Genomic DNA, 19,218 nt, shown 5'->3' on the forward strand with positions numbered 1-19,218 from the left:
TGCTAGCCAGCCTCTTGCTAGTCATTGAAGCCTTTCATTGTGCACCATTGAATAGTTGAGTTTAGACCTCATCTGATTAATGATGTTGATTTGGATTTGTCCCTGGATTATTGCGTAAGCTTAAGACGACATTGCTACACACTGGATTCGTTTCAGATAATTATTTACTTGGTGATCTCCAGGGTCATTTACCTCCTATACCATCTGTTTCATTCTGCTGGTATCCATGTTACCTGCAGTGCAAGTTATAATAAACACTGATCTACATACACAGAGTAACACATAAGAGACATATTATTCCTTACAATTCATTCATAATTCAGAAACAAGTTTTATCACCATCACCATAAAGGAAATTCATTACTTAAAATAAATTTGGTATTTTTTGTGGAAATGACTTTCATGTTACACAAATTAAAATCTTTGTTCTTTTTCAGAAAGTGAAAGAATCTTTGCTGGCATATCCAACAAAGAAGAGAGATGAATGGGTTCTGGAATGGCCAGGTCAAACTGTATTAGCTGTTTCAATGACTTTCTGGACTTCAGAAGTACATGAAGCAATCAGGAAAGGTCCTATGGGCCTCAGTCAATATCTTGATATGAGTAATGAACAGATAGACAGAATAATTGACTTAGTTAGAGGAAAACTGTCTTTGCAGAACAGGATTACTCTAGGTATTTTTAAATTTTATTGTAAATGATTTATTTAAAATAACTGATTTTATAGTTTGCAGACAGCTCTTCACATACAAAAGCATAAATATCCCATTTGTCACAAAGAATATTCACCAAAATGAGAAGTGGAACTGGTCTAAAGTTTGGAAAAAAGAGAGATGTCAAAAAAAAAAAAAAAAAAAACTTCGATTTATGTGTACAGAATAGCATTGAAGGGAAGTCAGTCCATTCTCCAAAGGTGAAAGCTGCAACAAAGTGAGCTTGAAAGTAACTTTTTTTTGCATCATTTCATGTTTTTTATTCTATTTTTATTTTATAACTGTAGCTTTCCTATCTTTGTTGATGTGTTTCTTTAATCTGTGAGTGGATATGACCATCAGGTTGTGACTTTTACAAATGGAGACCAATCTATAGCCATTTTGGTTGGCTCTTGCGAAGGGGGGACAGTTTCCGATCAGTTTCTTTTACTTTTGTTCTCAACCAAGTTGAGCATTGAAATCACCCTTAAGAAACTTCACATGGTGTTAGGTACTTTAACTTGTGTTTCATCCAGCAGATCCCATTTGTTTCTATCCATTGAAGGGGTATGTGTGGTAGGGGTATGTGTGTTAAGTAGGGTGTAAGTTATTTTGGCATGTTTGATTTCTGATACAGACAGTCTATCATTCACTGGTTCAAAATTTGTGGCTGTTTACAGAGGCTGGTCCTCATGACAAATGCAGTCCCAAGCTTCTGCAAAAGAATATTGTGATTTGAACATTGCATTAGAATGACCACAAAAATCTCAGTGAGACCTCCCACCACCATCTGTGATACTTTTACTGTATGAATAGAAGCTGGTACCTATTGGTGGAGTGCACATTATTGCTTTTAAGAGTTACCCATTCTTTGGATAAGGGAAGACCCTTATTTTATGTGCAAAATCATGATGTGTCACTAGTCTTTTATGATTTTTTTCATTTAACCACATTTTACATATTTTTGTAGGAAGCTATGCATATTATGTTCATCGGTCTAGTTTTAAACATTAGTTTAGTGTGTATTCCTGTGGCTGTACTGCATTTCAGACATGTGCTGCAATATTTGATGACAATGACATTAAATTATTGCAGGTGCTCTTGTGGTTTTGGATGTCCATGCTAGGGACGTGCTTGCAGGGATTATTGACAAGAATGTTTTAAAAGATGATGACTTCCAGTGGTTATGTCAACTTCGTTATTATTGGGAGGTAACTCTTAGCAAGGAATTTACTTTTCTAACTAAGAAATCATTAAAGATAATTTTGATGTTGGCAACTTAGAATGAACTTCTAATATGTTAAGACTGTTAAGATTCGTAAAAGCACAACCAGTATTTCTCATATGGTTTATAATGTTACTCTTTCATTTTGAGATGTTTTTCTAGGTGAACACACAGTTTTATGCTTAGTCTGCATTCTTGCAAATTAAGTAGTAACAGAAGAGTATCATCTTCCCCCAACTACCCAGCTAGGACTATATTTAGAAGTGTTTGAATCTCTATCATTTGGAAATTCTTAAAATTGTTTTATTAGTAGAAAGTTGAGAAAAATGGAAGAAGAAAGTGTTAGTGCTGAAGTGCTTAAGGGAAGACAAACTATGGATTAGGAAAACCAAAATAGTAATGGATTAACAGTCAAAATTCATATTATTATTTAATAATAATTACACCACTTTGTAAGCCGTACATCAGAGTTTGGGCTAAATGGGGTAGAAATGGAAATGAAGGAAAAGTAAATGCAGAAGATTGTAAGGAGAAAGTAACTGGTCTTTCTGGAGGGGCTGTCAGAAGATAGATACAAATGTGAGAACTAAGTGTAATTATAATAAGTAAGAAAAATAAACTTTTAAAGAAATAAATTGTAAAAATATACAAAAAAAATTTTTAGAGTAGGACATAAATTAATTTAAATACTTGAGGAGAATAATAATAATGGGAGAAATCAAGGCTTGGGTGAGAACAGAAGAGCTAAACATGTTGACAGTGGTGTGAATTATATTCATGTAGATGGCAGGAGCCACACACCTGATGGAATGCCAGTTTGCACCTATGTCCAGAAGCAGTGATATTGGGAGGGAAATGCACATGACTGATCAATAACAAGTGACATTTAAATTCTCGTGCATTATACAGCTCAATGAACTGCTTTTGCACTTTTAAGTGTTCTTGTTTACATTTATAATCCACTTTTGGAATTAATTCCAGGGTCATTATCAGCACATCCCAGTACTGAGATTACAGTTGTTTTTGTTTCAACACAATGGATGACCTTAACAGTTACCTTATTGAAAGTTTACTGCAGCTATGTACATCATCCCAATGCCTGTAGCATAACCAGCTCCTTCCTGAACAGAAACTGTGTACAAATAAATAACATTTGAAATCTATTTTAAGTGACTTGGACCACATGGGATTTATAATCACACAACCCTTCCAGTCTATGCCATGATAGCTGGCTAGCTTTTTTGTAAAATGGGGTACTTTTCATGCCAAGGACAAATGGTCATAGATTGATTAAGGAGAAAATAATATAGAGCACTGAATTATTCCATATACTGGATTTTCCCTTCCTCTGACACACATTTCATTTCACTTCAAAATCTCTTTCTAGATGCAACTTTATTTTATCTCCAGGAATGTGTCCATATCATGAGTAATACTTCTGATACTTGAACTGTTTTCATTCCGTCATGTGATTTAACTGTGATTATTTGTTCATCAAGATCAGATAAAGCATTTACTATTAGCTTTTGTTTGTAGAGCTGTAAGCTTTTGGATCTATGATAGATCAGAGCCACTTTACAAATTGATTCTATTCTAATTATTATCAATTACAAAGTGGAGCTTTACAGTCAGTATTGGGCTATGAAAAAAGAATTTTAAAGTCAGTATATGTTATCCTATGCTTGTGTTCGGCCCCGGTAGCTGAGTGGTCAGCGTGACGGAATGTTAACCCTAAGGTCCCGGGTTCGATTCCCGGCTGGGTCGGAGATTTTCTCCGCTCAGGGACTGGGTGTTGTGTTGTCCTAATCATCATCATTTCATCCCCATTGACGCGCAGGTCGCCGAAGTGGCGTCAACTCGAAAGACCTGCACCAGGCGAACGGTCTACCCGACGGGAGGCCCTAGCCACACGACATTTCATTTCATTCTATGTTTGTTCTTGATGGAGTATTATTATTTGGTTGTTTCTGAGAAATGAGAAGATGAAGTGATTAGGGCCTATGGCACTGGATTCATTTTCAAGTCCAAATCTTATCTGGTCATCCAGATTTTATGTTTTCTGTGTTATGTCTGGGTTAGCTAAGGTTAATATCAGGATGGTTTGTTTGAAAAGGCCACATATGATTCACTTTATTAAACTCATCTACTTTGAGTTCCATCTCTAATGAATTCATTGTTGATGAGCCATGAAACCCCAATAATTTTTCCTTTTTTGTAGGTTTATTTTGTGTGTATGTTCCAAAATGTTGAGAGGAGCTATTGGTGTACTAATAAAACCAATAGTGTTGTAGAGCATTTTTTAAACCTGTTGTGTGCCAGAGCATTAGAAATGCTGGTCAGTGAAAATTTTACTGAGATTTGTGAACTGTAATTTGACACTTATTTTCTGTGGACATTTCTCTTGTTGGGGTGACTAGGACCAGGTGAAGCAAATGGGGGAGAAGTTGTTGAGGTTCTGGAGGAATGTGAATAAGGTGTCCTCACCTTCAATCCAGATAGCAAAGATGTCATCAATGAATCTTGTGATCTGCAAGCTACACATCAAAGGCAGGGCTACCTGTGAAACCAGTCATGTGATCTACAAGCTGTTCAGATTCATTGATGATATCTTTGCTATCTGGATTGAAGGTGAGAACACCTTATTCACATTCCTCCAGAACCACAACTTCTCCCCCATTTACTTCACCTCGTCCTACTCAACCCAACAAGCCACCTTCCTAGATGTTGACCTCCGCCTCAGAGATGGCTACATCAGTACCTCCATCCATATCAAACCTACTAACTGCCAGCAATACCTCCACTTTGACAGCTGCCACCCATTTCATACCAAGAAGTCCCTTCCTTACAGCCTAGCCACCCGTGGTCATTTCATCTGCAGTGATGAGCAGTCCCTCTCTAAACATAACGAGGGTCTCACTGAAGCCTTCACTGACCGTAATTATCCTCCCATCCTTCTACAAAAACAAATCTCCCGTGCCTTATCTTTCCAGTCTCCCACCACCTTCCAAAGTCACACAGTCCAGCCACAGAGGAGCATTCCCCTCGTAACTCAGTACCATCTGGGACTGGAGCAACTGAATTACATTCTTGCCAGGGTTTCAATTACCTCTCGTCGTGCCTTGAAATGAGAAATGTCCTACCCACTATCCTTCCCACCCCTCGTATTCCGCCAACCACCGAACCTACACAATATACTTGTCCATCCTTACACAACCCTTGCTCCCAATCCCTTACCTCATGGCTCATACCCCTATAATAGACCTAGATGCAAGATCTGTCCCATACATCCTCCTACCACCACCTACTCCAGTCCGGTCACTAACATTACCTATCACATCAAAGGCAGGGCTACAAGTGAAACCAGTCATATGATCTACAAGCTAAGTTGCAACCACTGTGCTGCAATCTATGTAGGCATGCCAATCAACAAACTGTCTGTCCACATGAATGGCCACTGACAAACTGTGACCGAAAAACAAGTGGACCACCCTGTAGCAGAACACGCTGCCAAACATGGTACTCCTCATCTCAATGACTGCTTCACAGCCTGTGGCAAATGGATCCTTCCCACCAACACCAGCTTTTCTGAATTGCACAGGTGGGAACTTTCCCTGCAATACATCCTACGTTCCCTTAACCCTCCCAGCCTCAACCTTCGTTAGTCACTGTACTCACCCATCTAGCCCCCTCCCTGTTCCCATTCCAGCACTACACAGCCGTCATTTCACCGCTACACCCAGTCTTTTAATTTCTTTTATTTTTGTTTCTCTCCTTTCTGCTACTTACCCCCTCCCTCCTCCGCACCTTCTCTCCTACCCTCCATCTAAATTGCAACACTTCATAATCCACCACTCCCACAATACTATCCCTCCCCCTCCCCGCCCCAACATCCTCCTTACCCCCACCCGGTCGCCACTCCCATAATGCTGCTGCTCACAGAGTAATTTCAGCTCTCTGAGATGCGGATATGTGTGCAAGTTGCGCTTGCGTGAGTATGTGTGAGTGTGTGTGTGCGTGTGTGTATGTTTGTCTATTGCTGACAAAGGCCTTAATGTCCATAAGCTATGATTGTGTGAATCTTTTTACTGTGTCTATTGTGGCTCAGCATCTCCGCTATATGGTGAGTAGCAACTTTCCTTCTCTCGGATTGTTACATTCCATCCTGGATTTTCCATTGTTTGATAAAAGAAATTATTCAGATAGTGAATGGAGACGAAAATTTAATAGTCATGGGTGACTGGAACTCGATAGCAGGGAAAGGAAGAGAAGGAAATGTAGTAGGTGAATATGGAATGGGAGTAAGGAGTGAAAGAGGACGCCGCCTGGTAGAATTTTGCACAGAGCGTAACTTAATCATAGCTAACACTTGGTTCAAGAATCATAAAAGAAAGTTGTATACATGGAAGAAGCCTGGAGATACTGGAAGGTCTCAGGTAGATTATATAATGGTAAGACAGAGATTCAGGAACCAGGTTTTAAATTGTAAGACATTTCCAGGGGCAGATGTGGACTTTGACAACAATGTATTGGTTGTGAACTGTAGATTGAAACTAAAGAAGCTGCAAAAAGGTTGAGATCTGAGGAGATAGGACCTGGATAAACTGAAAGAACCAGAGGTTGTAGAGAGCTTCAGGGAGAGCATTAGTGAATGATTGACAAGAATGGGGGAAAGAAATACAGTAGAAGAAGAATGGGTAGCTTTGAGAGATGAAATAGTGAAGGTAGCAGAGGATGAAGTAGGTAAAAAGACGATGGCTAATAGAAATTATTGGGTAGCAGAAGACATATTGAATTTAATTGATGCAAGGAAAAAAATATAAAAATGCAGTAAATGAAACAGGCTAAAAGGAATACAAATGTCTCAAAAATGAGATTGACAGGAAGTGCAAAATGGCTAAGCTGGGATGGCTAGAGGACAAATGTAAGGATGTAGAGGGGCGTATCATTAGGGGTAAGATAGATACTGCCTACAGGAAAATTAAGGAGACTTTCGGAGAAAAGAGAACCACTTGCATGAATATCAAGAGCTCAGATGGAAAACCAGTTCTAAGCAAAGAAGGGAAAGCAAAAAGGTGGAAGGAGTATATAGAGGGTCTATACAAGGGCGATGTTCTTGAGAACAATATTATAGGAATGGAAGAGAATGTAGATGAAGATGAAATGGGAGACATGATACTGTGTGAAGAGTTTGACAGAGCACTGAAACACAAAAGTCGAAACAAGGCCCTGGGAGTAGACAACATTCCATTAGAACTACTGGCAGCCTTGGGAGTGCCAGGCCTAACAAAACTCTACCATCTAGTGAGCAAGATGTATGAGACAGGTGAAATACCCTCAGACTTACCGAAATATCAGTTTAATAAGCCACGGCTGCAAAATACTAACACGAATTCTTTACAGACGAATGGAAAGACTGGTAGCAGCCGACCTCGGGGAAGATCAGTTTGCATTCTGTAGAAATGTTGGAACATGTGAGGCAATACTAACCCTATGACTTATCTTAGAAAATAGATTAAGAAAAGGCAAACCTACATTTTTAGCATTTGTAGACTTAGAGAAAGCTTTTGACAATGCTGACTGGAATACTCTCTTTCAAATCCTGAAGGTGGGTGGCAGGGGTAAAATACAGGGAGCGAAAGGCTATTTACTATTTGGGCAGAAACCAGATAGCAGTTAGAAGAGTCAAGTAGGGGGTCTGAAAGGGAAGCAGTGGTTGGGAAGGGAGTGAGACAGGGTTGTAGCCTTTCCCCGATGTTATTCAATCTGTATATTGAGCAAGCAGTAAAGGAAACAAAAGAAAAATTCGGAGTAGCTATTAAAATCCATGGAGAAGGAATAAAAACTTTGAGGTTCACCGATGACATTGTAATTCTGTCAGAGACAGCAAAGGACGTGGAAGAGCAGCTGTAGTTTGTTTGTTAACTATTTTGTCCATTAATCTTTGTTCATTGATATCATGTTCTACACGTTTTAAAATTTCTACATCCTTGTCCCCCATTACTTCCTTTACTGCTTCCACGTGAGTATGCTGTTCACATATCCATTTTTTCGTGAACATTTTGTTTTCATCTCTGTATTATCCTTTAGTGTTTCATAAAGTTACACAATGTATAAGTTGTTTCTTTTATGTTCTAACTTAAGTAATCGTATCTCCACTGTGATTTTTTCTACATTTTCTGGTAAGTTGTCACAGAAAGAATGCAGCTTTGCTACTTCTGATTGCACATTGTCTATGTTAACCTGCATATTCTTTTGCATTACCTGTAAATTATCCTGAGGTTCTTTGATTCCGGGTAGCTCCTGTTCATACGTGAGTGTGAGTATTTCAAATTTTTCTTCCACTGTGCCTTTTAATTTCTCACTCATATCGTGAACTGAAGTTTGTACTTATTTGTCAATTTTCCTATCCACTTCCTTGGAGATTTGCAAAATCTGCTGTGTAAACTTCGTATCCAGATTATTATTGAGTTCTGTGCACAAATTTTTTACCTTGCCTGAAATGTGTCATGCTTGTATTTACCTTTCCAATCTTGGACTTCACTGTGGTCATGTCTGCTGTCATATTAGTCATGTCTGTTTGTATTGTGTCTAAACATGACGTCTTTGAATTTGTTGTGTTCAAATTAGTCTCTAAACCCAACATTTTTGAATTTACTATGTTCACATTGGTCTCTAAATCAGACATTTTTGAATTTATGTCTGTTTAACAGACATACCTTTCCTAGTCACTTCTGACCCATGCCTGTCAGCATCTGCATCTGTACTACACGTACTACTTTTATTTAAAATATTCCTTTGCCTTGAGCTGTCAATAATTTCATCTACTGTAATCAACATATTGCTTGTAATGAAATGTTCTGTATTCACGGGTGTCGAGTGCAACAATTGCATGTTTGCGCCCAGCATCCAAATAATCATTACTTGACAGTTCCAAACTACTTATTGTTACGTTTTGCAAATGCATGTCTACTACATTCCATATAGTTTTGTCCATCAATTATAGAATTCTTTATGCCTCTGAAGTTACCAAAATTAATATGTTCCCTGTTTGGATTTTACTTCTGCACTATTTCTTGTGCAACGGACTACATATACAGCTATACGTAATTGTACTCTCAGTTGTTGTTCACTCAATATGTTTTTCATACTGATAAAGAAATGTCATTCTCTCTACTTGATTGCAATTGTGTTAGCCTCTGAAGCTTTAGGTTCTGGATTTTAGGAAACAGGTCCTTGGATTTTCTAATAGGTCTACTAGGAATGCATTTTCTACATGCATTGTGCGGTCCTACCTTATTGTTGTCTTGTAATTGGTACTCACCTCTGTTGTACTTTCTTGTCCACTCTTGGTATTGTTGTCTTCTTCCTTGTAATTTATTTATTATTCTTTTATTTCTGTTGGTATTTTTCCGATGTTACATCATCATCTCCGTCATGTCATCAGTGTACATGAACCACACAGAAATTATTAACATACATGTGTATTCATTGTCTTAACAGTACTAGTGCTCACAATTTTGCCCACTATGTACCGTGCCTGTCACCTATCGCCACTTTATAAGATAATAATAAATATGTAAGAAACAAGTTTAGGTATATGGGAATAATGAGACTAATTTTTCAGCACTCGGAGAAGCACAGTAAGCTGGGCTATGCCTCTAAATGGGTTCATATTGGTTCTGCATGGATGAAACTGTCTTTCTCTTGTTGTAGATTTATGCTTACCAATTAATAATACTACCATGGAACAAGAGCTAGACTCAACTTACTTTTGCCAATAAAAAATAAACATAAAACTCAAAACAGCATTTTCTACCAAGGAATAAAACTGTACAATAAATTACCAAAACAGATACAAGAAATTGCAAAAATACACTTATTTGAAAGGCAGCTATAAAGTAGCTGCTATGCAGTACATTTTATGCACTGAAGGGTTACTTAGATAAAACAGAATAGGGGTTTTGTAAAAAAATGTTATACAAATAAATAATAATAATTATAAAACATCCAACATTTCACATAACACCTTTACACTATGTTTTTTTTTCCTTTTTTCCCTTTTCTTGAAAAACTTACCTCCAAGCTATGCATAGCACAGTACTAACACCTCTTCCTTTTTCTGAGCTCAACATCTCATTCATTATAGAAGGGTGCTGACTCAGTTTGGGAAGTTGTGGTATAGAAAATGGCCCAGAGATCACCAGTGTGTGTGTGTGTGTGTGTGTGTGTGTGTGTGTGTGTGTGTGTGTTTGTGTGTGTAGTGATTGAAGTGTTATGAAACATTGTGTGTATAGTGTGTGCAGTGACTGATGGTGAGATATGAGTGGACAGTGTAGCATTACATTTTTAATAAGTTATTTCTAAAAAAAAATAGTATTGTGTACCAAGAATAAATCTAATGATTGTCTCTAACTAGAAATCTGTAATTGCATGTGTATACAGATTAGCTTATTTTTAAATTGGTCAAAACTTGCAAATACTTTGACATGCCCTATATCGTTGTAAAAAGAGATCCACAGATGAATAAAGCTACTACTACTACTACTACTACGTCTGATCGCCATATCTACCTGCAAAATCTTCACTGTGTCCATGAAATGGTAATCAGATCTTCATGATAACTCCGAAGTACACAGGTGGGCTTCTTCAATTCTTCTATATTACAGTAATACTTGGAATAATAACTCAATTTGTCACTAACAAAATACGAATGTATTATTTCTTCTACACACAAAAAATATAGACTTTTCACTTATTCTCATAACCAAACTGGCTACCGCCAATTACGCTCTAAAATAAAGTGTGTCTATGTTCATTAGCCGAGAGAGAGTCCTTCCTGTAACCGAGAAACAGAAAAACATCTTATGATTTTTAACATTTGAGAATCAACCATACATGACGGTAGGCTCAGACTCTATGCTGGGCTACCATTTCACCTTTTCTCTTTGCCTTTAAAGAAAACGAAAACATAAAAGCAAGAAATGCAGAAGGTATATCACATCTGCCGCCACTTGGCGAGTAGACTTTTTTATCTATCCAATTAAATAATTTATATATAAAAACAAAGATGAGGTGACTTACCGAACAAAAGCGCTGGCAGGTCGATAGACACACAAACAAACACAAACATACACACAAAATTCAAGCTTTCGCAACAAACTGTTGCCTCATCAGGAAAGAGGGAAGGAGAGAGGAAGACGAAAGGAAGTGGGTTTTAAGGGAGAGGGTAAGGAGTCATTCCAATCCCGGGAGCGGAAAGACTTACCTTAGGGGGAAAAAAGGACAGGTATACACTCGCACACACGCACATATCCATCCACACATACAGACACAAGCAGACATATTTAAATAATTTTATCAATAATTGATTGTTTTCGTTGCAAACATGGTGTGTCATATATTTAACCTCACTCAGAACTCTAGAAATCACATCATCTTACATACTACATTCTTGACAATGGAGGAAAAAAGAGAAAACAAAAAAAATTTATACTTGTGGTTCATGCCTATAAGCTTTCAGTTGAGCGATATTGCGTAATCCAAAAAATTTCTTAGATTTAGGATACACAAGTTTGTATGCATCAGGATGCGGATTTTCAAGAATTTTGAATGGTCCTATATAAATATCGAAAAAATTTCTTTATCTCAGATGTCAACACTTTAGATTTCTCTATGGCTTTCACCCACACCAGATCTCCTACCTCAACTTAGAGAATCTGCCTCTTCCATCATGTCCCTTCCTTCTCCTATCCCCCTACTTTTTGATCATCTCCCTAACACACTCTTCTCTCTCTTGCAGTGACAGAATTTTACTTGAAGGAAACTCTACATTCTCAGAAATGAAGTTAGCTGGTCTGTGATTAAACATGGTTTCATATGATGAAAAACCATTCGAATGTTGTAAGCTGTTCATAATATCCTGAAACTCACTGACATAATCTATCCGGGGGTATGGTTCTTAGTACAATATGTTCTAAACAGTCTTCCAATTTCTCTCATATATCTTTCTACAGGGTTACTCAAAGGAAGGTGCACCGAGGTTAGGATATGCCTTGTTTTTGTGTGATCAACAAAATCTTTCCAACCTAGTGATGATATGGCGCTGATGAGGTCGACACCAGCATCGATATGTGTTCATTTTCAGACTCTAAGCATCGTCTTTGGACTCTGAACATTGTCATTGTTCTGTTCCACCATGTTCAGTTCTTTTTGTGCCTTGCATGTGTTTAGGTGAATAAATGAACTACTGCTAAGTGGGTGTTGGGTGGTGTAACCAACCTGAACCTCACCTCATTGGTGACCCCAAGTTGTAACGTCTTCCGTTTTTGCTGTTTTACTGTGTCCGCGACCTCCACGTTGGTTATTTTCGTGTGTATTACATTAACACGTCATTCGAACAATGACTTCGGCCCAGCGCCTAATGCCAGATTTTGTGATCGACATGCATCGTGTTGCGGGCAATGTACACCTGCCCGGACTGCAACACGATGCCTCTCACTCGATGATTCCGCCAATTTTGCCGGACGTTTTCGAGCCTGCAACAATAGGTGAGGTTAGGAGTGCGCATGATTCCTGCTATCAAATGCCTTTCTTCCCGCCACATGTGATCTCCCTCATCGACTGTGCAGTTACCTCTTATGGATCTGCATGCAGTGCGGGACCAATGTCGATTTCTGCAAATGCTTCGTCGGACAATCTACTACCGCCAGGGTAACAATTTGCAATGCTGAAATCCGTGCAGTACCATACGGATACCTGTACGTGGCCGGAACTGCTTTGTTCACAGGTCTACCTCCTCAGCATTCGACCACGCCCGTGCCTGCATTGGTTCAGCATCAACACATGCCTTCCTACTTCAATACCTCAGCCTGCAACAGAAACAAAAACTTGTTATCTGTGCCCAACCTCCACCTCCGTCCCACCGCTACGCCTCAGTGTTTTGTGCCACGACATTCACCTTATCCGCATACCATATTGAGTGGAGTGACTATGAACAGTGAACATTCACACATTCCATCCCACGTTTGACATCATTTCCCACACTGTATTTCTGGACAGCCTGCACCTACGCAGCCTCCCTGCAACACATGTGGCTCCAGCTCTGATCATACGTTGAGCTTTCTGCTGACTAACATGCGTTCTCAAACTTTGAACTTTTTCTCACCTGTCTCCCCCGCACCGGCTCCAGTCGAGCTTCTGCTACCGTTCTCGGCACATCTCGGTGCCTCGTCCATGTCAGTCTTCTGTGACACGTCAATCTGAACACACCCGCAACGTGTTGAGCTACCGCAACCGCAATCGACACATGACGGTGTCTCACCCGCGTCGGCCTTCCGCATCGTGACGGATCGCACTCAACCACAACGTATCATCTTCACTCTGCCACCCGAACAGCCGTCGTTGCCACACCCCCTGGAGGCACACTCTCCTGGAAAACTACAGCAATAACAGTTCGATTCAGGCAGTGCCCCAACAAACTCAACTCCACCTGTTCTTCCAAACATTCTACAATGCTTACAGATGCTGTCGCCATTTAATCCCAACAGAGCAACAACCTGGTTCAAAGTTGTGGACGAATTGTTCGACCATTACAATCTCGACGAGTCAACCAGGTTTCTGTGCGTCATCACCCACCTACTTGACCAAGATGACTTGATTGCTGCCCCGGACTCATCTACCTGGTACACTCTAGCCAAAAAGACAGTTCCACGTCAGTTTGCACGCTCAACTAAGGCAGCAATACGGCAAGTGCTCCACATTGAGCAACTAGGCAACGACAAACCTTCTCAACTCTGGAGATGGCTACGTGACCTGGTCAGCGCCTATCTATTCTCTGACGCAGCTCTCCTTGCCATCTGGTCAGATAAACTATCTCCTCACATCCGCTTTGCTCTGGCTCAAAGGTCTCCCGAACCTGTCGAGCAAAGAATGACAGTTGCTGACAAGCTACACGATGTATCGCTGCTCTATTTCGCCAGCCACTGCCTACCTGACAAGTCTCAGGTACAGGCTCATCGTCCTGTGGCTGGACGTGGCCGGGGCAGTACTGTGCCGACTGTTCCGCTCGCTCCAGGAAGCAGTAAACAAGCAACTGGGATGTCAGCGGCTCCGCTCATGGTCACACCCCCTCCTGCAACTGAACCTGCTGTGGCCACCGAACCTCACCCACCGCCACTGGCATCGAATTTTTCGCAGGAAATGCAACCGCACTACCCGTACTGTTACTTCCACACATGGTTTGGTGAGGCGGCACGGAACTGCAGACCACCCTGCTACTTCCCAAACGCCAATTGCAGGTAGGTCCGGGTGCCGCCGTCCGGGAATGACCGGATAATTGCAGATGACTTTACATTAAAGACATTTCATCGGGATACCTTTTCCTAGTGGACACAGGTGCCAATGTTTCGCTGCTGCCTACGTCCGCCCTCATCATACTTCACTGCAAGCCCTGAATTCAACTAAACCTACAATGCTCGGGTTCAACTTCCCACATCATCTCACTCTCCGCAAACTGCAAACTCGAGTGGACTTTTTTAGTGTGCGAAATTGATGGACCTATACTAGGCATTGACTTCTTGCGACACCATAAACTTTCACCGGACGTAGTACAAAACACCATGTTTAATCATTTGTCCCAAGACTCACTTCCCCTGTGCTCCGTCGAGCAAACCCCCCGATGTCACATCGGTCCGGGCTCATCTCATCTGTACATGCTTGTCTCTGTCGATGATGTTACAAGAAACCACGCACAAGTGCCTTGTCGAGCTTGATCACGTTGCTTGCCTACGTAAGGAGAACTTCAAGCTCTCCCTCCGGCTCCATGAAACACAGTTCCAGCTTTCCGATGCAGTAAAGGAATTACAGACACTACAGCAAGGACAAAGCGAGGTCAGTAAGTGCACCGAATCTGCTTGCAGTCCCAGCAATCGAGCCTCCATGTGTTTACCTCTCGCTACCCCTCACAACTGTGCTATCAAGACTGCCATAACATGTACTGACAGTTCCGCAGGGCCACACCCTCCTAACATGGCAGCGTTTGACACTCGGCTGGACACCAGTGCGCATGTGCAACCAGCGTCACGTGTTCCCGAACTGACGTTACCTACCCCACCCCTTGTGGACAGCACCTCAAAGTAGGCAACTTCGGCTCCTGCGCGCTGCTGTGTGACCACCACTGACAACACAAACAGTGTACTCGCACCAAACATTTCGCCCACGACCGTGCTGCCACAGGCCGCGCCCTCGGACAGTGGACTCACTAATGGCTTACGAGCTCTACCGAGCTCACCTGACCATAGTGCCACTGATTCGGGCCGGCGGCCATCTTGTTGTGTTGACCCCTGGGACACTTTGCTGCCTCAGCTCCCGTTGGATCCGCTGAGTGGCTCCGAACACCAAGACCACGCCTCGCCTTCCCTGCCTGCCACTCTTTGTAAACAAACTGTCTCCCGTGCCACCGGCTACATTTCTGTCATCACCAATGGCACGGTTCACAAGCTTTGCCTCACGCCAGGTCCCCCGATCTCCAGTAAACCATGTCGACTTTGTCCCGAGCGCCTCTCCGACCTTAAAAATCAGATTTCTGAACTACTAAGTTCCAGCGTCATTGAACCCTCTGCTAGTAGCTCGTCTACGCCCATACATATGACACCCAAGAAAGACAGGTCCTGGCAAATGTGCGGAGACTACCGTCGACTAAACACACGAACATTAATGGACACCTACCCATACCCAACATTGCCGACCTTACCAGTTACCTTGCAGGTGCGACCACGTTCTCTGTCATTGATTGCAAACGGGCCTACCACCAGATCCCCATGGCACCTGAAGACATCGAGAAGAAAGCAATCACCACCCTGATCAGGTTATTTCAGTTTCGATTCATGCCCTTTGGTCTGAAAAACGCAACCCAGACCTGGCAACACTTCATCAACGAAGTGCTATTCGACCTAAAATTCTGCTTTGCATGTCTTGATGACATTCTTGTGTTCAGCTCCTCCGTCAGCGACAACATTCGATATGTACAAACTGTTATGAACACTCTTGCGGCAGCAGGCATAAAGATGAACCAGGAAAAATTGCAGCTACATCAACCCGCTGTCACTTTTCTTGGTTTTCGGGTCTCTGCCGACGGCATTTTACCGCCCCCCTGAGAAAGTGCAAACAATACTAAACCTATCCAGACCTTCGTCTTTCAAAGATCTCCGGCACTTTCTGGGCACGGTTAATTATTATCGTCAACATCTACCTCGGGCTGCGGAGGTTCAGGCTCCTCTGATGGATGCCTTGCCAGGCACCAACACTTCTGGCTCTCGGCCCGTTCCATGGACACCTGCTATGACTGACTCTTTCACTGCCCTCAAAAATCTTCTTGCCGAGGTCTGCACCATCCCACATTCTCATCCCAATGTGCATCTTTTCATCACCACAGACACGAGTGATACTGCCATCGGCGCTGTCCTTAGGCAGACAATTGAGGGCCAAACTTCGCCTCAGCAGTTCTTCTCGCGCAAGTTCACCAATGCACAACGGAAATATTCTGCGTTTGACAGGGAGTTGCTCGTGGTCTACAAAGCGATCAAGTATTTTAAGACTGACGTTGAGGGACGTCCTATCTATGTTTTAACGGACCACAAACCCCCAGCTGCAGCCATTACAAACCCACCAGCTGACCCACCCTCCTCGCCGCTTTTGATACATGGACATATCTCAGTTCACCACTGATGTCAGACACATAAAGGGTGCTGACAATATAGTTACTGATTTCCTTTCATGTGTTGATGCCATCCATTCACTTTAGACCTCTCTGAACTGCCTAACCTCCAACCCGCTGATGAGGAAACACACAACCTGATTTCAGACTCTACTTCTTCACTACACTTCATCCGCACCACCTTCCCTGGCATTTCTGGCGAGATCTGGTGTGACGACAGTACAGGCACGTTACGCCTCCTCATCCCAACCACGCTCTGTCAAGCTGTCTTCAACACGTTGCATAATTTAGTCCACCCCGGAGAAATGTCAACAAGGAGTGCCAGCAATGGGCACGCTGCAAAGTACACAACCACACTTCACCCCCCGTCGGCACCTTTTCCATCCCTCCTGGGCATTTCCAGCATATTCATATTGTCATTGTCAGCCCTCTCTCCCCCTCTAACGGTTTTTGTTATGTTCTCTCATCTATCGACCGAACAACTTGCTGGGTCGAGGCTGTCCCCCTCCCCAATATTACGGCAGAAACTGTTGCTCGAGCTTTCGTTGGGTCATGAGTATCGCATTTCGGATGTCCAGCTATCATCATGACTGACCAGGGCAGACAATTTGGGATTTGTAACATTTGCAGCATCCGGCTCATCCATACCACAGCATATCATCCGCAAAGTAATGGGCTAGTCGAGTGCTGGCACCGCACTATTAAGGCAGCTCTTCGATGCCACGATTTTCTATGGACACAGGCCTTTCCCCTTGTGCTACTTGGCATTTGTACGATCCCTAAGGAAGACCTCAAAGGCACAATAGCCGAGTTTGTATACGGCCAGAACACTGTTCTCCCTGGCGAATTTGTGAGCCCTTCCACTTCTCTCCCTCAGTCTGACTTACCTTCCTTCGTTGACTGTCAGGTGCTACTTCATCAACCTTCATATCCCTCCACCCGCCAGCCATTCCTGCCCTATGGTTCACGTCCAGAAATCTCTGGACAATTGCGAGTACGTCATGCTCCGATATGACACTGTCCGTGCTCCCCTCCAACCTCCATATACTGTCCCATACCGAGTTCTCCAGCGCTCAGCCAACACTTATGCTATCATATGAAAGATTCACCTGTTACAGTCTCTCTCAACAGACTTAAGCCTGCCCATGTCGAACCTTCTTCTACCCCCCTTCAGGCCACAACCACACCACTCACTGTCATGGCTCATGACCCTCTGACCACTCCCTCCACATCGGACTTACACACCCGATCGAGTGACTTCCAGCTCCAATCGTCGAGCTCCCCTCTGACCTCACCCTCTACGCCTGTCTCACACACTCCATCGAGTGACTTCCAACTCCAATCGTCGAGCTCTCCTCTGACCTTGCCCTCTACGCCGGTCTCACACACTCCGTCGAGTGACTTCCAGTTCCAATCGTCAAGCTCTCCTCTGACCTCGCCCTCTACTCCGGTCTCACGCACTCTGTTGAGTGACCACATGCTCCCCATGTTGAGCAGCTACAATCACGCCCCCCCTGCTGGGCCCTTCACTGGTCCCTTCGACCTCTCCACCACCGCCTGCCTCGCCCTGTCGAGGTTTCTCACGCCACCTCATCTTGAATGTGCCCTCACTCAAGGTGTTGTGCCTGTCCCCCTGGACATAATCCACTACATCTCAATAATACTGCGTGATTATACACTGTTCGTTGTGTGTTTCTCTTCATCCAGTGCTCATGACACAACCTCCACCATTTCTTGCCACCTGTTGAAATGTGTTCCCCTCCCGCCTGATGTCGACTTGGACATGCTTCGTGTGTCCACCACACCCACCAGAGTCATCGTCATCGTCGCTCCATTCAACCCGCAAACCACCAGCCTACCTGTCGCCGCACGACCAGCACGCCCAGTACGACGCCCAGCTCACTTCAACAACTTCCAGTTTTGGTGGCCGAACCTTCTTTCACGACATGTACCCACACAGCTCCCCAATGACGGTGTCGAGCTGACCGTGGTCCAGCTCCCGCGGACCACCCTTGCCGACGCCTTAGTCACCCCCCCCTCCCCCTCGGCCTCTCAAGTGTACTGCATGGGGGGGGCTATGTGGTGCTGATGAGGTTTACACCAGCATCAATATGCGTTCGTCTTCAGACTCTGAACATCATCTTTGGACTCTAAGCATTGTCTTTGTTCTGTTCCACCATGTTCAGTTCTTTATGAGCCTCGCATGTGTTTAGATGAACAAATGAACTACTGCTAAATGGGTGTTGTTTGGTGTAACCAACCCGAACGTCACCTAAGTGTAAACTGAGAACCATTGTCAGATAAAATTGTTTTAAGAATACCCACCTGACAAAAATTTGTGTTTTCAAATTTAGACATGATTTGCTTACTGGTAGCTTTCTTAAGAGGAAACAGCTTTATGAACTTCAAAAAATACATCAACCACCACAAAAACATAACAAAATCTATTCTTCGACTTGGGAAAAGGTCCATAAACGTCCTCAGACATGAGATCTAGATTACTATTATGTTTTGCATTTGGCCTCTACTTGTTTGATTTTGACATCTGCCACAGCTTGCAATCTTCTTCTTGAGTCTCCTTCCTATGT

At 42.7% G+C, this 19,218-nt stretch overlaps 1 protein-coding gene across 1 annotated transcript in view; it reads left to right on the plus strand.

Annotated features, from left to right (window-relative positions):
* Positions 1 to 19,218, plus strand: part of LOC124596265 (dynein axonemal heavy chain 7) — a 1,038,560-nt gene that overhangs the window by 346,035 nt on the left and 673,307 nt on the right. The window contains 2 exon segments of the mRNA XM_047135340.1: positions 438 to 675; positions 1,788 to 1,903. Coding sequence (XP_046991296.1) covers positions 438 to 675; positions 1,788 to 1,903 — 354 coding nt within the window.

Source organism: Schistocerca americana, chromosome 2, assembly GCF_021461395.2.
Source record: "Schistocerca americana isolate TAMUIC-IGC-003095 chromosome 2, iqSchAmer2.1, whole genome shotgun sequence".
Lineage (NCBI taxonomy): Eukaryota > Metazoa > Arthropoda > Insecta > Orthoptera > Acrididae > Schistocerca > Schistocerca americana.